Source organism: Sphaeramia orbicularis, unplaced genomic scaffold, assembly GCF_902148855.1.
Source record: "Sphaeramia orbicularis unplaced genomic scaffold, fSphaOr1.1, whole genome shotgun sequence".
Lineage (NCBI taxonomy): Eukaryota > Metazoa > Chordata > Actinopteri > Kurtiformes > Apogonidae > Sphaeramia > Sphaeramia orbicularis.
In genome coordinates, this window is record NW_021941449.1 from 29,953 (window position 1) to 52,320 (window position 22,368).

A 22,368-nucleotide genomic window follows, 5' to 3' on the forward strand; every position below is an offset into this window, starting at 1 on the left:
ACATGAACAGAACCACACAGAAACAGAACCACACAGAAACAGAACCACACATGAACAGAACCACACAGAAAGAGAACCACACAGAAACAGAACCACACAGACACAGAACCACACAGAAACAGAACCACACAGAAACAGAACCACACATGAACAGAACCACACAGAAACAGAACCACACATGAACAGAACCACACAGAAACAGAACCACACATGAACAGAACCACACATGAACAGAACCACACATGAACAGAACCACACAGAAACAGAACCACACATGAACAGAACCACACAGAAACAGAACCACACAGAAACAGAACCACACATGAACAGAACCACACATGAACAGAACCACACATGAACAGAACCACACAGAAACAGAACCACACATGAACAGAACCACACAGAAACAGAACCACACATGAACAGAACCACACATGAACAGAACCACACAGAAACAGAACCACACATGAACAGAACCACACAGAAACAGAACCACACATGAACAGAACCACACATGAACAGAACCACACAGAAACAGAACCACACAGAAACAGAACCACACATGAACAGAACCACACATGAACAGAACCACACAGAAACAGAACCACACATGAACAGAACCACACAGAAACAGAACCACACATGAACAGAACCACACATGAACAGAACCACACAGAAACAGAACCACACATGAACAGAACCACACAGAAACAGAACCACACAGAAACAGAACCACACATGAACAGAACGACACAGAAACAGAACCACACATGAACAGAACCACACATGAACAGAACCACACAGAAACAGAACCACACATGAACAGAACCACACAGAAACAGAACCACACATGAACAGAACCACACAGAAACAGAACCACACATGAACAGAACCACACAGAAACAGAACCACACATGAACAGAACCACACATGAACAGAACCACACAGAAACAGAACCACACATGAACAGAACCACACATGAACAGAACCACACAGAAACAGAACCACACATGAACAGAACCACACATGAACAGAACCACACAGAAACAGAACCACACATGAACAGAACCACACATGAACAGAACCACACAGAAACAGAACCACACATGAACAGAACCACACAGAAACAGAACCACACATGAACAGAACCACACAGAAACAGAACCACACATGAACAGAACCACACATGAACAGAACCACACATGAACAGAACCACACAGAAACAGAACCACACATGAACAGAACCACACATGAACAGAACCACACAGAAACAGAACCACACATGAACAGAACCACACATGAACAGAACCACACATGAACAGAGCCACACATGAACAGAACCACACAGAAACAGAACCACACATGAACAGAACCACACATGAACAGAACCACATAGAAACAGAACCACACATGAACAGAACCACACATGAACAGAACCACACAGAAACAGAACCACACAGAAACAGAACCACACATGAACAGAACCACACAGAAACAGAACCACACATGAACAGAACCATACATGAACAGAACCACACAGAAACAGAACCACACATGAACAGAACCACACATGAACAGAACCACACAGAAACAGAACCACACATGAACAGAACCACACAGAAACAGAACCACACATGAACAGAACCACACATGAACAGAACCACACAGAAACAGAACCACACATGAACAGAACCACACATGAACAGAACCACACATGAACAGAACCACACAGAAACAGAACCACACATGAACAGAACCACACATGAACAGAACCACACAGAAACAGAACCACACATGAACAGAACCACACATGAACAGAACCACACAGAAACAGAACCACACATGAACAGAACCACACAGAAACAGAACCACACATGAACAGAACCACACATGAACAGAACCACACAGAAACAGAACCACACATGAACAGAACCACACAGAAACAGAACCACACATGAACAGAACCACACATGAACAGAACCACACATGAACAGAACCACACAGAAACAGAACCACACATGAACAGAACGACACAGAAACAGAACCACACATGAACAGAACCACACATGAACAGAACCACACATGAACAGAACCACACAGAAACAGAACCACACATGAACAGAACCACACATGAACAGAACCACACATGAACAGAACCACACAGAAACAGAACCACACATGAATAGAACCACACATGAACAGAACCACACAGAAACAGAACCACACAGAAACAGAACCACACATGAACAGAACCACACATGAACAGAACCACACAGAAACAGAACCACACATGAACAGAACCACACATGAACAGAACCACACAGAAACAGAACCACACATGAACAGAACCACACATGAACAGAACCACACATGAACAGAACCACACATGAACAGAACCACACAGAAACAGAACCACACATGAACAGAACCACACATGAACAGAACCACATAGAAACAGAACCACACATGAACAGAACCACACATGAACAGAACCACACAGAAACAGAACCACACAGAAACAGAACCACACATGAACAGAACCACACAGAAACAGAACCACACATGAACAGAACCATACATGAACAGAACCACACAGAAACAGAACCACACATGAACAGAACCACACATGAACAGAACCACACAGAAACAGAACCACACATGAACAGAACCACACAGAAACAGAACCACACATGAACAGAACCACACATGAACAGAACCACACATGAACAGAACCACACAGAAACAGAACCACACATGAACAGAACCACACAGAAACAGAACCACACATGAACAGAACCACACATGAACAGAACCACACAGAAACAGAACCACACATGAACAGAACCACACAGAAACAGAACCACACATGAACAGAACCACACATGAACAGAACCACACATGAACAGAACCACACAGAAACAGAACCACACATGAACAGAACGACACAGAAACAGAACCACACATGAACAGAACCACACATGAACAGAACCACACATGAACAGAACCACACATGAACAGAACCACACAGAAACAGAACCACACATGAATAGAACCACACATGAACAGAACCACACAGAAACAGAACCACACAGAAACAGAACCACACAGAAACAGAACCACACATGAACAGAAACAGAACCACACATGAACAGAACCACACATGAACAGAACCACACATGAACAGAACCACACATGAACAGAACCACACATGAACAGAACCACAGACAGGTTCAGGCCCGTTTACACCTTTACTCACATGGATTTAATTCTGGAGTTCACTTACAGAAATATTCAACATGGACACCTGAGTGTGTTATTGGAGGAAGAAACAGGACTGGATTAGTTTTGCATTGTCTTGTAGAAATTCAAGGTTAGTGAAGTTACCATATTTGGTTCCTTACCTGTAAGTGGCAACAAAAAATTTTTTTTTAAAAATCCAAGAAGTAAATATCAAGGTTCCCACAGGTCCTTGAAAAGTCTTAAAAGTCTTGAATTTTCAAATCCGCATTTAATACCTTAAAAAGTCTGCATTATTATTCACATGTATTAATAGGATTAGTGGATTAACAGGAATTAAACAGTTCAGATCAGTAGATGGTTCTGGTTTTTTAGGGTTAACAGAACAAATACAGGGTTCTGGATGGGATGAAAGGATGAATTTTCCTAATTTTTCAAGTATTTTACTCATTTTTTCCTCATATTAGTGGTAATTTTTCACTTTTATGCCATATTTCAAAGCTTTTTGGTTCATCTTTTCCATATTTTTTAAGTATTTTTCTAATTTTATTCTCATTTCACAGGTTTTCATACACTTTATCCTATGAATAATTGAGATAAAACTATTTTACACCAGTTATTCACATGTATTGATAGGATTAGTGGATCAACAGGCATTAAACAGTTTAGATCAGTAGATGGTTCTGGTTTTTTAGGATTAACAGAATGAATACAGGGTTCTGGATAGAATGAAATTATACATTTTCCTAATTTTTCAAGCATTTTGCTCATTTTCTCCTCAGTTTAAATGGTTCATATTTGTCTAAACCCACTGTTGTTCGTCTGTGCTTCATTTCTTTGTGTATTTGGACTCTAATAGTTCAGACAGTTTGAATTTGAACCTCCAGCTGATCATCAGCTATGTGGACATTCATTTGTTTATTCATTCCAGTGGATTTATACGACCTGCTTGAATTCTTTCTTCATTAGTTCCGTCTCTAACTGGTTCCGTCTCCTCAGATGTTCATATCAGGTCCAGACTTCAGTTCCACAGTTCTCCAGTTTTTCTCCATAATTGTTTGTCGTCGTCAACAGTTGTAGTAAAAACTGAAAATATGTCCAAACTTGGAGTCAATTACTGAAAATGATCAGCTGTCAGTTGAACAGGACAGAGCATCACAGCCAATGACCTGGAGGGGGCAGGACCTGAAGTGTCTCCTGTGCATTTAAAGGGCCAGCGCTCCAAACCACCTTTAGTCAGAAACAGGGTTGAAGATGGAGCTGTGGAGTTGAACATGGAGCTGTGGAGTTGAAGGTGGAGCTGTGGAGTTGAACATGGAGCTGTGGAGTCGAATGAATGAAGAATTCAGAGCCAAACAGAGCATTTACAGTTTATGGAGAGCACAGGGAAATGAGGGAAAATGTAAAAAAGACTAATGACACATATGTGTTGATAATATCTACTTTAAATATGGATATAGGAGTATATTATTACCATACAGGACAATTCAGAATATTATGTGCATTTATTACCTCCGCCAAGGAGGTTATGTTTTTGCCAGAGTTTGTTTGTCTGTTTGTTTGTCTGTCCGTTAGTGTGCAACATAACTCAAAAAGTTATGGACAGATTTGGATGAAATTTTCAGGGTTTGTTGGAAATGGGATAAGGAAGAAATGATTAAATTTTGGTGGTGATTGGGGGTGGGGGGGCCCACGGGGGGGGGCACTGATCAGCCTTGGCGGAGGTCTGCGCTCTCCGAGTGCTTCTAGTTTTATGTATGTATATGCAGTGTGTCGACGGTCCATGTTTGTTCCTTGTTTAATCCAGTTGGTTTTTCTTCCTTCCTGTCTGCAGTTACATCTTCGGTGCTGTGACGGTGGTTACGGGTATTTTAGGAGTTTGCATCGGTGCCGGTTTATCCAGATTTTTCCGGAACCGGGTCCCATATGCGGACCCGGTCATCTGCGCTGTGGGCATGTTGGGATCGGCTCCCTGCCTCTTCGCCACCATCTTTGTGGCCTCGTCAAGCATCCCAGCGACTTACGTAAGAGTCACACAGCCCATATACAGGGTGGGGAAGCAAAATGTACAATATTCTGAGGCAGGGATTGAAAGACAGTGTATGACCAATTAGTTTAGTGAAAGTCATGAGAATTTATTTGCCACAAGAAAATGTCCATAATAGAAAATGTTTTTATTCTATGTGTCCTCCTTCTTTCTCAATAACTGCCTTCACACGCTTCCTGAAACTTGTGCAAGTGTTCCTCAAATATTGGGGTGACAACTTCTCCCATTCTTCTTTAATAGTATCTTCCAGACTTTCTGGTAATAGTTTTGCTCATAGTCATTCTCTTCTTTCCATTAGAAACAGTCTTTATGGACACTCCAACTATTTCTGAAATCTCCTTTGGTGTGACGAGTGCATTCAGCAAATCACACACTCTTTGACGTTTGCTTTCCTGATTACTCATATGGGCAAAAGTTTGTGAAAAGGTATGGATAATAGTGTTAGGTATGATTATGACATCAGTATATGTTTGGGTTCAAAACAACTGACGTAGTGTCTGCTGAGAAAAAACAACTAAATGTTCAGTGTACATTTGGCTTCCCCACCCTGTATAAACCACATTCACAAATGGAAGGTGTTCTGACGGACCTCTGACTCTTTTGGGTCGTTTCAGGTCTTCATTTTCCTCACAGAGATCCTCTTATCCATGAACTGGCCCATTCTGGCTGACATACTGCTGGTGAGTCTTCAAACATAAGGCCCCTGGTCCTTTTGGTGGCCCACCAAAGGGTCCAAAACTGGCCCACCAAAAGGTCCGAAACTGCCCCACCAAAAGGTCAAAACTGGCCCACCAAAAGGTCCGAAACTGGCCCACCAAAAGGTCAAAACTGGCCCACCAAAAGGTCCGAAACTGCCCCACCAAAAGGTCAAAACTGGCCCACCAAAAGGTCAAAACTGGCCCACCAAAAGGTCAAAACTGGCCCACCAAAAGGTCCGAAACTGCCCCACCAAAAGGTCAAAACTGGCCCACCAAAAGGTGAAAACTGGCCCACCAAAAGGTCAAAACTGGCCCACCAAAGGGTCCAATGTGGTCCAAAACTGGCCCACCAAAAAGTCAAAACTGGCCCACCAAAGGGTCCAATGTGGTCCAAAACTGGCCCACCAAAAGGTCAAAACTGGCCCACCAAAGGGTCCAATGTGGTCCAAAACTGGCCCACCAAAAGGTCCAAAACTGGCCCACCAAAAGGTTAAAAACTGGCCCACCAAAAGGTCCGAAACTGCCCCACCAAAAGGTCAAAACTGGCCCACCAAAAGGTCCGAAACTGCCCCACCAAAAGGTCAAAACTGGCCCACCAAAAGGTCAAAACTGGCCCACCAAAAGGTCAAAACTGGCCCACCAAAAGGTCCGAAACTGCCCCACCAAAAGGTGAAAACTGGCCCACCAAAAGGTCCGAAACTGCCCCACCAAAAGGTCAAAACTGGCCCACCAAAAGGTCCGAAACTGCCCCACCAAAAGGTGAAAACTGGCCCACCAAAGGTCAAAACTGGCCCACCAAAAGGTCAAAACTGGCCCACCAAAGGGTCCAATGTGGTCCAAAACTGGCCCACCAAAAAGTCAAAACTGGCCCACCAAAGGGTCCAATGTGGTCCAAAACTGGCCCACCAAAAGGTCAAAACTGGCCCACCAAAGGGTCCAATGTGGTCCAAAACTGGCCCACCAAAAGGTCCAAAACTGGCCCACCAAAGGGTCCAATGTGGTCCAAAACTGGCCCACCAAAAGGTCAAAACTGGCCCACCAAAAGGTCAAAACTGGCCCACCAAAGGGTCCAATGTGGTCCAAAACTGGCCCACCAAAAGGTCCAAAACTGGCCCACCAAAAGGTTAAAAACTGGCCCACCAAAGGGTCCAATGTGGTCCAAAACTGGCCCACCAAAAGGTCCAAACTGGCCCACCAAAAGGTTAAAAACTGGCCCACCAAAGGGTCCAATGTGGTCCAAAACTGGCCCACCAAAAGGTCCAAAACTGGCCCACCAAAAGGTTAAAAACTGGCCCACCAAAGGGTCCAATGTGGTCCAAAACTGGCCCACCAAAAGGTCAAAACTGGCCCACCAAAGGGTCCAATGTGGTCCAAAACTGGCCCACCAAAGGTCAAAACTGGCCCACCAAAAGGTCAAAACTGGCCCACCAAAGGGTCCAATGTGGTCCAAAACTGGCCCACCAAAAGGTCCAAAACTGGCCCACCAAAAGGTTAAAAACTGGCCCACCAAAGGGTCCAATGTGGTCCAAAACTGGCCCACCAAAAGGTCAAAACTGGCCCACCAAAGGGTCCAATGTGGTCCAAAACTGGCCCACCAAAAGGTCAAAACTGGCCCACCAAAAGGTCAAAACTGGCCCACCAAAGGGTCCAATGTGGTCCAAAACTGGCCCACCAAAAGGTCCAAAACTGGCCCACCAAAAGGTTAAAAACTGGCCCACCAAAGGGTCCAATGTGGTCCAAAACTGGCCCACCAAAAGGTCCAAAACTGGGACACCAAAGGGTCCAATCTGGTCCATGGGAGGAGGAATTTATGAAATACAAAAATGACACAGAAGATATTAACAATAAATTATGTTAAAATTATTTGAATTCAGGTTCCACATTCAGACCAATATGATCTAAAGTGGATCAGAACCAGTAAAAATAAAAATATAATAACATGTTACTAATGACAACCCCCAATTTTTATATTTTTTTAGAGCGAAAAAGTAAAATGACATGAAAATATTTACATTTACAAACTATCTTTTCACTAGAAAATGTGAATAACTTGAACAAATATGTCTTAACAGAAGTAAATGTAATTTTAACATCATTTTATTGATGTTTCTCAGTTTCTTTGTTCATTTTTGTGCAGGTTTTGTTCTTGTTATGTTTAATTGGTTCACATTTGTTGATGTTTTATGTTTTTTGTTTATTTCTGTTCAGTTTTGCAAAATTTTTGAACACATTTTTAAAAGAAATGTGAATAACTTGAACAAATATGAACAAACCTGAAATATTTTAACAAAAATCAGTGTAATTGGACCAGTTTTCTGTCTGTTATTAAAGGTTATGTGTATTTGTAGATCCACTGTGATCTGTACGTTATAATGCACATGTGTAAATGATAAACACAGGCATGATATTGGTAAAATTACACTTATTTTTTATTAAGGAATTCCAGGTTTTCATGGTTGTTCATGTTATTTGCATTATTTTAAAGGATAGTTTGTAGATATGAACATATTCATAATATAATTTTACTTTTGTCACTGTAAAACATAGAGGAAAGTTTGAAGTTGACATTATTTGTAGGTTATTATGGTTTTATTTGACTGGTCTGATCCACTTCAGATCATATTGAACTGAATGAACTAAAATGAGTTTGACACCCCTGTTATTTCCTTTCAGTTAATAATGTGGTTCAAATTGCACTTCTTTTTCTCAAGTTCTCATGTTATTCATACTGTTTATTGGATGGTTTGTAGATGTAAATGATTTCATGATGTAATTTGACTTTTGTTCCACTCTATAACATTGAGGACTGTTTGTGTTTGTCATTATTTTTCAGTTCTTGTGTTTTTCTTTCAGTGCTCTGACCCACTTCTGATCATACATGTGGAAGTCCAGCCCTCCTGTTCTACACCAGTCACTGTTGTGTGCTTTTTCTCTTTAGTACGTTGTCATCCCGACCAGAAGGGCCACGGCCGAGGCCCTTCAGATCACCGTGGGCCATCTCCTGGGGGATGCTGGGAGTCCGTATCTGTTAGGAGTGGTGAGCAGCAGCCTCAGTTTACCTCATATGTGTCTAATGTTTCAGTTCTAACCTCAGTAACTCACCGTCTGTTGTGTGTCCTGGTCCTGGTCCTGGTCCTGGTCCCGGTCCTCGTCCTGGTCCGTGCAGATCTCGGACTCCATCCAGAAGTCTCAGCCTGAATCCCATGAGTGGAGCTTCCTGAGTCTGAAGTACAGCTTCCTGCTCTGCCCGTTCGTCGACCTCCTGGGGGGCGTGTTTTTCCTGCTGACCGCCTGTTACATCACTGCAGACAAGGAGGCAGCGCTGCAACTGGTGCAAGGTACATGGACCACTATGTGGACAAAAGTATGTGGACACGTGTCTGTTCTAACAGGGGTTTGGGATACAAAACAGCAATGACCAGAACCAGAACCAGAATACTCTAGGAATCCTAGGGGGACATTACTGGATGTTACAGTCGCTCCATTCAAGTCGAATGAGAAGTATCAGGAAAGAAATTATCAATACAACACAAAAAAAACAAAAAAAAACAAAAAAAAACTATATATATATATATATATATATATATATATATATATATATATATATATATATATATATATATGCGGCTGTGGCTGAGTTGGTAAAGTGGTTCGTCCAATGACTGAAGGGTTGGCGCCTCCTACTGTCCACATGTCAAAGTGTCCCAGTCCAGACGCTGAACCCGAAATGTGTCCCAGTCCAGTCTGGCAGCGTGTTGTATGGTGACAGCCGCCTACTGGTGTGTGTGTGTGTGTGTGTGTATGCGTGTGTGTGTGTGTGTGTGTGTGTGTGAGAATGTGAGGCTCTGTAAAGCACCTTTGCACCATAAAAGTGTGGAAATACCGACCATTTACCATACATAAACCTCTAAATAAACAAACTTATATAGCTCTGAATATACTAATATAGACCAAATATACAGATTAAAACAGAGATGGCTTGTACTGAATTTATATCATCTTTTTTTTTCTCCTTGACTCTGACTTTAAATGTTCTTCCTCTAAATTTCTAAAATATTTTCCTGCTCTGACCTTAAATACTAATTTTCTTCCACATCTAACCATCTACTGTCATCACCTAAAGTTCCTCTTTAGGGGATTCTGTCTTATTTTAAGTGTGATGAGATATTTGGACTAGAAATTAAAAAAATAAAAAAAATAAATACCTGGTAAGATTTAGATTTTTGCAGTGATGGGAAAAATTCCAACGGTTTCTGAATGAAATTCATATTTGCCCAGCTTCATGTCTGTGTGCAGCTTCATGGAAACAGGTGGAAGTACGCCAAGTGTGAATGATCTGCGCATGAGACAGGAGGATGTACGCATTGTATTAAAATCCTTTCTACTCCTGAGCCTAAAATGGTCCACCTGGACTGGTTTTCCTATTTTGACCATAAAAAGGTCAGAAAATGTTTTGAGTCCTTTTGTCAATTTTTGCAGAACACTTCAAACATTCAATATAGCAGTCATTTATAATTCACTGTTTGTTTTAATACTGTAATAACAGTTTAAAATGACGAAAAACACAAAACCGGAATTACTTTTTTTTAGTTTTAGCAGAAAAACACTGAAATTGCACATGGATACAAGATTTGAAAGTTAAATATAAACTTTGAAAGTATAAAAAGTATTTACAACAAACCGTGTGAGTATTTGCCTTTTACTGTGCAAAAACAGGGTAAAAATGCAAACTGTATGGGTGTTTTACCCGCGCACACACACACACACACACACACACACACACACACACACACACAGGGCATTTGTCCGTTCTGTGTCTGCAGAGTTCCTTCATGTTCGTGGTTCTGCAGAAACAGTTGTGTCAGTTCACAGCTCTGATCCAGACAGAGCTCCTATGGCCCAGTCTGAACATGGAAAAGAGTCTGTGCACACCTGAGGTCAGTCCTCCTGTGGATGTGTTCACTGTCTGTGGGAAAAGTCAGTCCTCCTGTGGATGTGTTCACTGTCTGTGGGAAAAGTCAGTCCTCCTGTGGATGTGTTCACTGTCTGTGGGAAAAGTCAGTCCTCCTGTGGATGTGTTCACTGTCTGTGGGAAAAGTCAGTCCTCCTGTGGATGTGTTCACTGTCTGTGGGAAAAGTCAGTCCTCCTGTGGATGCGTTCACTGTCTGTGGGAAAAGTCAGTCCTCCTGTGGATGTGTTCACTGTCTGTGGGAAAAGTCAGTCCTCCTGTGGATGTGTTCACTGTCTGTGGGAAAAGTCAGTCCTCCTGTGGATGCGTTCACTGTCTGTGGGAAAAGTCAGTCCTCCTGTGGATGTGTTCACTGTCTGTGGGAAAAGTCAGTCCTCCTGTGGATGTAAAAGTCAGTCCTCCTGTGGATGTGTTCACTGTCTGTGGTAAAAGTCCGTCCTCCTGTGGATGTGTTCACTGTCTGTGGGAAAAGTCCGTCCTCCTGTGGATGTGTTCACTGTCTGTGGTAAAAGTCCGTCCTCCTGTGGATGTAAAAGTCCGTCCTCCTGTGGATGTGTTCACTGTCTGTGGGAAAAGTCAGTCCTCCTGTGGATGTGTTCACTGTCTGTGGGAAAAGTCAGTCCTCCTGTGGATGTGTTCACTGTCTGTGGGAAAAGTCAGTCCTCCTGTGGATGTGTTCACTGTCTGTGGGAAAAGTCAGTCCTCCTGTGGATGTGTTCACTGTCTGTGGGAAAAGTCAGTCCTCCTGTGGATGTGTTCACTGTCTGTGGGAAAAGTCAGTCCTCCTGTGGATGTGTTCACTGTCTGTGGGAAAAGTCAGTCCTCCTGTGGATGCGTTCACTGTCTGTGGGAAAAGTCAGTCCTCCTGTGGATGTGTTCACTGTCTGTGGGAAAAGTCAGTCCTCCTGTGGATGTGTTCACTGTCTGTGGGAAAAGTCAGTCCTCCTGTGGATGCGTTCACTGTCTGTGGGAAAAGTCAGTCCTCCTGTGGATGTGTTCACTGTCTGTGGGAAAAGTCAGTCCTCCTGTGGATGTAAAAGTCAGTCCTCCTGTGGATGTGTTCACTGTCTGTGGTAAAAGTCCGTCCTCCTGTGGATGTGTTCACTGTCTGTGGGAAAAGTCCGTCCTCCTGTGGATGTGTTCACTGTCTGTGGTAAAAGTCCGTCCTCCTGTGGATGTAAAAGTCCGTCCTCCTGTGGATGTGTTCACTGTCTGTGGGAAAAGTCAGTCCTCCTGTGGATGTGTTCACTGTCTGTGGGAAAAGTCAGTCCTCCTGTGGATGTGTTCACTGTCTGTGGGAAAAGTCAGTCCTCCTGTGGATGTGTTCACTGTCTGTGGGAAAAGTCAGTCCTCCTGTGGATGTGTTCACTGTCTGTGGGAAAAGTCAGTCCTCCTGTGGATGTGTTCACTGTCTGTGGGAAAAGTCAGTCCTCCTGTGGATGTGTTCACTGTCTGTGGGAAAAGTCAGTCCTCCTGTGGATGTGTTCACTGTCTGTGGGAAAAGTCAGTCCTCCTGTGGATGTGTTCACTGTCTGTGGGAAAAGTCCGTCCTCCTGTGGATGTGTTCACTGTCTGTGGGAAAAGTCAGTCCTCCTGTGGATGTGTTCACTGTCTGTGGTAAAAGTCAGTCCTCCTGTGGATGTGTTCACTGTCTGTGGTCTTTGAACTCACCATCAGGCTCTTCCTCCGTCCTTCATCTGTGTGTGGACAGTCTTCAGTCTCTGCTCTCATCTCCACAGCCTTTGTTCATCACCGTGACTTCTCTCTCTTCATCCTTGAATGTAACTACCGGTGGACACATGGAAACAGAACACACACAGAACAATGTATTAGACAAACAAAACAAGGTCAAATTGTACTATTGAAGAAAAAAGTCACCGAACATCAGCGTCTGCGCTCTTATTTTGTAGAGCGTCATGTGCACTTTTACGCACAGAAAGTCCAACATACTCCAAACTAACACATACTCTACATGGTTCCTACTTTATTCTATAAAACCACCATGCAGTATCAGCCTCAGTTTACACAAACAAAGTAAAACCAGTAAAAACTGCACAGAAACAGCAGACAGTGCTTCAGTCCTGTGGACAGTCCACTAAATGGAACTGGTGAACTTTACCTTTCTTCTTCACATGTTGCTCCATCAGTTGCTCCTTCGGTCACAAATCCATCCTAAACCTGCAGGCTGGTCTGGAACTGTGGATGAGCGTCTTGCCTACATTTTCCAACACTAGATCTAATCCGTTCTCCACTCCGTTATGCGCTCCGGTTCTCTGCTCCGTGAATCCGGTCTTCTGTGCGCGTCCCCAGCCACAGAATGGCTTATTTTGCGGCCTCTAGGACAGGTGCCCGTGAAATTTTCGCATTGACCCAAGAATGTCCATAAAGCCCAGTGTCTCAGGTTTCAGAAACTGTTGGAATTTTTCCGATTGGACAAATAATGACAGAGTTACGGTCATGTGAAGTCCACATGCAGAGGGCACAGGCCAGGGTCCAGGTGTGTCAGAGCTGCACGGTCAGATCCAGAATGCAGATCCCAGTGCAAAAACTAGTGCGTTAGAACACAATACTTTTGTGTTTAAACGCAATACTTTTGCATTATAACGCAATACTTTTGAACTATTGCGTTATAACGCAATAATTTTTTTTTTCTTCATGTCCCTTCCTGGGCTCCGTAGAAATGAACTGAAACCAACTGATTTTTTTTCCCTTTTTGAGAAACTGTAACTGAAAACCTAAGGTGGATTTTTTTGTTTAAATGGACTGAAGTGTTTTTTTTTGTTTGTTTGTGTGTTTGTATGTTGTTGTTTTTTTTTACCTTTTTTCTCTCTAAAGACTGATAAATTGTGGAAATTTTGAGTTTGGATTTTTGCTTGGTTGGTGGATTTTTTTGAGTTTGGACTTTGGTGGGGGGGGTTGAATTTGTGCTTGGAATTTGAATTTTGTGCGTTCATTGTTTAATATATGATTTTGAATTTTAAATGGTTTAAAGGTGTGATTTCTTTTTTTGTCATTTGATGTGTGGGGTGTGGGTTCAATTAAGACTTGCATCCTTTGTGGAGTTTGAGTGATAACAAACAGTCAAAAACTAAACAACCAAAAAAAAACAAAGACTCGATACTAACACAGAAGACTGAACTAAAATGACTGACTTAACATCTCAAATGTCAGGAGAGAGACCTGGCTGGCACCCCTAAAAAAAACTCAATATAATAAAATAATATACAATAAATAAATTAAAGCTTCGAACTCAAACTGTCACAAAACGTATCATATCTGATCCATGACTTTTGAAGCCCTCTACAGGATCAGCAAAACCTGATGGATACAATTAGATCCATGCAATACACAGATACATTTGCACTTCTTCCTACTCCTTATCAAACATGTTTAATTTTATTTATTTATTTATTTTCTATTTTCTCTTTTGTTTACTCAACCTTTTTTTTTTTAAACAATTTTTATTTAGTTTTGCTCATTCAAATATACAAGACATTTTATATCATTAACATATCTAATCAAACATCCCATATGGCACACATGAAAGAAAACAAAACAAAAAAAATAACATCTGCAGTAGATATTGATTACAATTAACCACAAATGAAACATGAATGACAAAAAGCACACATGTATACGACCATTTCTGAACACTTATTGCATTAAAAGCTTAATCATGGGACTCCATCTCTTTGTAAAACTCTCTCCCTGAATTCTAAGTACATGTGTAATCTGCTCCATCTGATAAACAAACCTGCGGCCCAGGGGCCAAATCCAGCCCGCCAAAGGGTCCAGTTTGGCCCATTGGATGAATGTGTGAAATGCAAAAATTAAAGTGAAGATATTAACAATCAATAGTGTCAAAATCATTTTATCAGAAACCAATTAGATCTCAATTGGGTCAGACCAGAAAATACTGTCATAATAACCTATAAATAATGACAACTGCAGATTTTATCTTTGTTTTAGTGTAAAAAAAATAAATAAATAAATAAAATTACATGAAAATGTTTACAAACTATCCTCTTACAAAAAATGGGAATAACCTGAAGAAATATGAACAACGTGAAATGTCTTGAGAAAAGTAAATGTAATTTTATCACTATTATGTGTATTTGTAATTGTAATGTAATTTGCAATGCAGATGTGTAAATGATAAACTGATGCAGAATATTGTTCAAACTGCACTTGTTTTTCTTAAGAAATTTCAAGTTCATGTTATTCAGATTTTTAAGGAATTGATATAGATATAAATATTATCTGATCCTCCTCAGACCCAGCTATGGGTTTTCAGTCCACATTTGTGGACCAGAGTTTCACAACTTTATATAAAAAAAAAGAAAAGAAAACTGTCCGCCACAAAGGACATTCCATAAAAGTTTTATAAACTGCATCTGAAAATATGTTGCATTCCAATATAGGCACTGATTTAATAAAAAAAAAAAAAAAGCTGGTACTTTGCTGACATGTCGTGGGTCTAAGGAGGATAATGTAATCGGACTTTTTCCACTGGTATTATTTTACTGGTGCGGCCCACTTCAGATCATACTGGGGTGAATGTGACCCCTGAACTAAAATGAGTTTGACAGCCCTGATCTGATAGATTTCCTTCACTTTCTTAATCCTAATGTGATCTGTGGGAGGTTCAGGTTTCAACCACTTGATAATGATGCATTTAATGGCTGCCGTTAGTAAGATTTGTGACAGGCATTTTCGGTTATTTCTCTCTAAACTTTCTGGGATTACACCTAAAATAGCAAACTTTAATCTTTAGAAAATGCTTGGTTTGAAAACTATGTTCCCAGCGGCAGATATATCATCCTGTCCAGAATATGTGGGTGTGGTTCCCCAGGTGAGCCCCACACTTTCACCGACAGGTATTTGGGGTTCATTTTTGAAATGAACTCCAGCGTCCTGAAAAATCTTGTGACAATTTTCTACTTATCAACCTTTCATGTATCATTACTGATACTTGGTTGGTTTTGTTCTGATGTGACTGTCAACAGCAGGGCTGTCAAACTCATGTTAGTTCAGTTTGATCTGCAGTAAAACCAGTAAAATACCAGTGAAAAAAGTCAGATTCTATTCTGATCAGGTTTACATCTACAAAGTTTCCTTAAAAATCTGAATAACATGAACAACTTGACTTGTCTTAAGAAAAACAAGTGCAAATTTAACAATATTCTGCCTCGGTTTATCAGTTTATCATTTACACATGTGCATTACAATCACACTAAACATTTAGTAACAGGCAGAATATTGGTAAAACTGCATTTACTTTTCTTCAGACATTTCTGTTTGTTCAGGTTATTCACATTTGTTGTAAAAGTATAGTTTGGTAATGGAAACATTTTCATGTAATTTTACATTTTTACACCAAAAAAATAAAGAGAGAATTTGGGGTTGTCATTATTTATAGGTTATTCTGATAATATTTGACTGGTTCTGACCCAGTTTGAATTTAATTGGACTGGATGTGTCTGTATGTGGAACCTGAATTCAAAGGATTTTTTTAACACCATTGATTGTTCATATCTTCAGTGTAATTTTTGCATTTCACACATTCATCCCAGGGGCTGGACTGGACCCTTTGGTGGGTCAGACTGGACCCTTTGGTGGGTCAGACTGGACTCTTTGGTGGGTCAGACTGGACCCTTTGGTGGGTCAGACTGGACCCTTTGGTGGGTCAGACTGGACTCTTTGGTGGGTCAGACTGGACCCTTTGGTGGGTCAGACTGGACTCTTTGGTGGGTCAGACTGGACTCTTTGGTGGGTCAGACTGGACCCTTTGGTGGGTCAGACTGGACTCTTTGGTGGGTCAGACTGGACCCTTTGGTGGGGCCGGATTTGGCCCCATGTTTGACACCTGTGGTCTACATGTTCAAAATAAAGATTTCAAATCATATCATTTCTCAAAAAAAAACAAACAAAGAAAGAATAACCTGAACAAACATGAACCTGAAATGTCTTAATCAGTGTAATTGGACCAATATTCTGTCTGTTATTACATGTTGTGTGTTTGTTGATCCACTGTATCTGTACGTTAGAATGAACATGTGTAAATGATAAACTGCAGCAGAATACTGAAAAAATTACACTGATGTCTCCTCAGAAAGGCCAGTTTGTTCATGTTATTCACATTGTTTTAAAGGATAGTTTGTAGACGTAAATTTTTTCATAATGTAATTTGACTTTTTTCACTCTAAAACATAGAGAAAAGTTCAGAGTTGACATTATTTCTATATTATTCTGTTATTCTTCTGGTTCCGGCTCGTTTCAGATCATATTTGACTGAATTTATCCCCTGGACTGACATGTGTCTGACACTCCTGTTCTCATGTCGTTTTATTTCTGAGTGTCCTGTTCTCATGTCATTTTATTTCTGAGTGTCCTGTTCTCATGTCGTTTTATTTCTGACACTCCTGTTCTCATGTCGTTTTATTTCTGAGTGTCCTGTTCTCATGTCGTTTTATTTCTGACACTCCTGTTCTCATGTCGTTTTATTTCTGAGTGTCCTGTTCTCATGTCATTTTATTTTTGAGTGTCCTGTTCTCATGTCATTTTATTTCTGAGTGTCCTGTTCTCATGTCATTTTATTTCTGAGTGTCCTGTTCTCATGTCGTTTTATTTCTGAGTGTCCTGTTCTCATGTCATTTTATTTCTGAGTGTCCTGTTCTCATGTCGTTTTATTTCTGACACTCCTGTTCTCATGTCGTTTTATTTCTGAGTGTCCTGTTCTCATGTCGTTTTATTTCTGACACTCCTGTTCTCATGTCGTTTTATTTCTGAGTGTCCTGTTCTCATGTCATTTTATTTTTGAGTGTCCTGTTCTCATGTCATTTTATTTCTGAGTGTCCTGTTCTCATGTCATTTTATTTCTGAGTGTCCTGTTCTCATGTCGTTTTATTTCTGAGTGTCCTGTTCTCATGTCATTTTATTTCTGAGTGTCCTGTTCTCATGTCGTTTTATTTCTGACACTCCTGTTCTCATGTCATTTTATTTCTGAGTGTCCTGTTCTCATGTCATTTTATTTCTGAGTGTCCTGTTCTCATGTCGTTTTATTTCTGAGTGTCCTGTTCTCATGTCGTTTTATTTCTGAGTGTCCTGTTCTCATGTCGTTTTATTTCTGAGTGTCCTGTTCTCATGTCATTTTATTTCTGAGTGTCCTGTTCTCATGTCGTTTTATTTCTGAGTGTCCTGTTCTCATGTCGTTTTATTTCTGAGTGTCTGTTCTCATGTCGTTTTATTTCTGACACTCCTGTTCTCATGTCGTTTTATTTCTGACACTCTGTTCTCATGTCATTTTATTTCTGAGTGTCCTGTTCTCATGTCGTTTTATTTCTGAGTGTCCTGTTCTCATGTCGTTTTATTTCTGAGTGTCCTGTCTCATGTCGTTTTATTTTGAGTGTCCTGTTCTCATGTCGTTTTATTTCTGAGTGTCTGTTCTCATGTCATTTATTTCTGAGTGTCCTGTTCTCATGTCATTTTATTTCTGAGTGGTTTCTCATGTCGTTTTATTTCTGAGTGTCCTGTTCTCATGTCGTTTATTTCTGAGTGTCTGTTCTCATGTCGTTTTATTTCTGAGTGTTTCTCATGTCATTTTATTTCTGAGTGTCCTGTTCTCATGTCGTTTTATTTCTGAGTGTCCTGTTCTCATGTCGTTTTATTTCTGACACTCCTGTTCTCATGTCGTTTTATTTCTGACACTCCTGTTCTCATGTCATTTTATTTCTGAGTGTCCTGTTCTCATGTCGTTTTATTTCTGAGTGTCCTGTTCTCATGTCGTTTTATTTCTGAGTGTCCTGTTCTCATGTCGTTTTATTCTGAGTGTCCTGTTCTCATGTCGTTTTATTTCTGAGTGTCCTGTTCTCATGTCGTTTTATTTCTGAGTGTCCTGTTCTCATGTCATTTTATTCTGAGTGTCCTGTTCTCATGTCATTTTATTTCTGAGTGTCCTGTTCTCATGTCGTTTTATTTCTGAGTGTCCTGTTCTCATGTCGTTTTATTTCTGAGTGTCCTGTTCTCATGTCATTTTATTTCTGAGTGTCCTGTTCTCATGTCGTTTTATTTCTGAGTGTCCTGTTCTCATGTCGTTTTATTTCTGAGTGTCCTGTTCTCATGTCGTTTTATTTCTGAGTGTCCTGTTCTCATGTCGTTTTATTTCTGAGTGTCCTGTTCTCATGTCATTTTATTTCTGAGTGTCCTGTTCTCATGTCGTTTTATTTCTGAGTGTCCTGTTCTCATGTCGTTTTATTTCTGAGTGTCCTGTTCTCATGTCGTTTTATTTCTGAGTGTCCTGTTCTCATGTCGTTTTATTTCTGAGTGTCCTGTTCTCATGTCGTTTTATTTCTGAGTGTCCTGTTCTCATGTCGTTTTATTTCTGAGTGTCCTGTTCTCATGTCGTTTATTTCTGACACTCCTGTTCTCATGTCTTTTTATTTCTGACACTCCTGTTCTCATGTCATTTTATTTCTGAGTGTCCTGTTCTCATGTCGTTTTATTTCTGAGTGTCCTGTTCTCATGTCGTTTTATTTCTGAGTGTCCTGTTCTCATGTCGTTTTATTTCTGAGTGTCCTGTTCTCATGTCGTTTTATTTCTGAGTGTCCTGTTCTCATGTCATTTTATTTCTGAGTGTCCTGTTCTCATGTCATTTTATTTCTGAGTGTCCTGTTCTCATGTCATTTTATTTCTGAGTGTCCTGTTCTCATGTCGTTTTATTTCTGAGTGTCCTGTTCTCATGTCGTTTTATTTCTGAGTGTCCTGTTCTCATGTCGTTTTATTTCTGAGTGTCCTGTTCTCATGTCATTTTATTTCTGAGTGTCCTGTTCTCATGTCGTTTTATTTCTGAGTGTCCTGTTCTCATGTCGTTTTATTTCTGACACTCCTGTTCTCATGTCGTTTTATTTCTGACACTCCTGTTCTCATGTCGTTTTATTTCTGAGTGTCCTGTTCTCATGTCGTTTTATTTCTGAGTGTCCTGTTCTCATGTCGTTTTATTTCTGAGTGTCCTGTTCTCATGTCGTTTTATTTCTGAGTGTCCTGTTCTCATGTCATTTTATTTCTGAGTGTCCTGTTCTCATGTCATTTTATTTCTGAGTGTCCTGTTCTCATGTCATTTTATTTCTGAGTGTCCTGTTCTCATGTCGTTTTATTTCTGAGTGTCCTGTTCTCATGTCGTTTTATTTCTGAGTGTCCTGTTCTCATGTCGTTTTATTTCTGAGTGTCCTGTTCTCATGTCGTTTTATTTCTGAGTGTCCTGTTCTCATGTCGTTTTATTTCTGACACTCCTGTTCTCATGTCTTTTTATTTCTGACACTCCTGTTCTCATGTCATTTTATTTCTGACACTCCTGTTCTCATGTCTTTTTATTTCTGACACTCCTGTTCTCATGTCATTTTATTTCTGACACTCCTGTTCTCATGTCATTTTATTTCTGACACTCCTGTTCTCATGTCTTTTTTTTTCTGACACTCCTGTTCTCATGTCTTTTTATTTCTGACACTCCTGTTCTCATGTCTTTTTATTTCTGACACTCCTGTTCTCATGTCATTTTATTTCTGACACTCCTGTTCTCATGTCGTTTTATTTCTGACACCCCTGTTCTCATGTCTTTTTATTTCTTAGTGTCCTGTTCTCATGTCGTTTTATTTCTGACTGTCCTATTCTCATGTCTCTTTATTTCTGACACTCCTGTTCTCATTTCATTTTATTTCTGACTGTCCTTTTCTCACATCATTTTATTTCTGACACTCCAGTTCTCATGTCGTTTTATTTCTTACACTCCTGTTCTCATGTTGTTTTATTTCTGACTGTCCTGTTCTCATGTCATTTTATTTGTGACACTCCTTTTCTCATGTCTTTTTATTTCTGAGTGTCCTCTTCTCAGGTTGTTTTATTTCTGACACTCCTGTTCTCATGTCTTTTTATTTCTGAGTGTCCTGTTCTCATGTCTTTTTATTTCTGACACTCCTGTTCTCATGTCATTTTATTTCTGACACTCCTGTTCTCATGTCTTTTTTTTCTGACACTCCTGTTCTCATGTCTTTTTATTTCTGACACTCCTGTTCTCATGTCATTTTATTTCTGACACTCCTCTTCTCATGTCTTTTAATTTCTGACACTCCTCTTCTCATGTCTTTTTATTTCTGACACTCCTGTTCTCATGTCGTTTTATTTCTGACACTCCTCTTCTCATGTCTTTTTATTTCTGACACTCCAGTTCTCATATCGTTTTTTTTTTTCTGACTGTCCTTTTCTCATGTCGTTTTATTTCTGACACCCCTGTTCTCATGTCTTTTTATTTCTTAGTGTCCTGTTCTCATGTCGTTTTATTTCTGACTGTCCTATTCTCATGTCTTTTTATTTCTGACACTCCTGTTCTCATTTCATTTTATTTCTGACTGTCCTTTTCTCATGTCGTTTTATTTCTGACACTCCTGTTCTCATGTCTTTTTATTTCTGACACTCCTGTTCTCATGTCATTTTATTTCTGACACTCCTGTTCTCATGTCTTTTTATTTCTGACACTCCTGTTCTCATGTCTTTTTATTTCTGACACTCCTGTTCTCATGTCATTTTATTTCTGACACTCCTGTTCTCATGTCTTTTTATTTCTGACACTCCTGTTCTCATGTCATTTTATTTCTGACACTCCTGTTCTCATGTCATTTTATTTCTGACACTCCTGTTCTCATGTCTTTTTTTTTCTGACACTCCTGTTCTCATGTCTTTTTTTTCTGACACTCCTGTTCTCATGTCTTTTTATTTCTGACACTCCTGTTCTCATGTCTTTTTATTTCTGACACTCCTGTTCTCATGTCATTTTATTTCTGACACTCCTGTTCTCATGTCTTTTTATTTCTGACACTCCTGTTCTCATGTCTTTTTTTTTCTGACACTCCTGTTCTCATGTCTTTTTTTCTGACACTCCTGTTCTCATGTCTTTTTATTTCTGACACTCCTGTTCTCATGTCATTTTATTTCTGACACTCCTGTTCTCATGTCATTTTATTTCTGACACTCCTCTTCTCATGTCTTTTTATTTCTGACACTCCAGTTCTCATATCGTTTTTTTTTTCTGACTGTCCTTTTCTCATGTCGTTTTATTTCTGACACCCCTGTTCTCATGTCTTTTTATTTCTTAGTGTCCTGTTCTCATGTCGTTTTATTTCTGACTGTCCTATTCTCATGTCTTTTTATTTCTGACACTCCTGTTCTCATTTCATTTTATTTCTGACTGTCCTTTTCTCATGTCGTTTTATTTCTGACACTCCTGTTCTCATGTCTTTTTATTTCTGACACTCCTGTTCTCATGTCATTTTATTTCTGACACTCCTGTTCTCATGTCTTTTATTTCTGACACTCCTGTTCTCATGTCATTTTATTTCTGACACTCCTGTTCTCATGTCGTTTTTTT

The 22,368-nt window shown here is 40.3% G+C and overlaps 1 protein-coding gene across 1 annotated transcript in view; it reads left to right on the top strand.

The window, feature by feature from the left end:
• Positions 1-9,320, top strand: part of LOC115415784 (protein spinster homolog 3-like) — a gene marked incomplete at its 3' end in the record, with an annotated part of 32,539 nt that extends 23,219 nt beyond the window's left edge. The window contains exons 6-9 of the mRNA XM_030129421.1: positions 5,072-5,261; positions 5,899-5,964; positions 8,921-9,019; positions 9,149-9,320. Of these exons, the coding sequence (XP_029985281.1) occupies positions 5,072-5,261; positions 5,899-5,964; positions 8,921-9,019; positions 9,149-9,320 (527 nt within the window). The remainder of the gene's footprint in view (positions 1-5,071; positions 5,262-5,898; positions 5,965-8,920; positions 9,020-9,148) is intronic.
• Between the last annotated feature and the right edge of the window lie 13,048 nt (positions 9,321-22,368).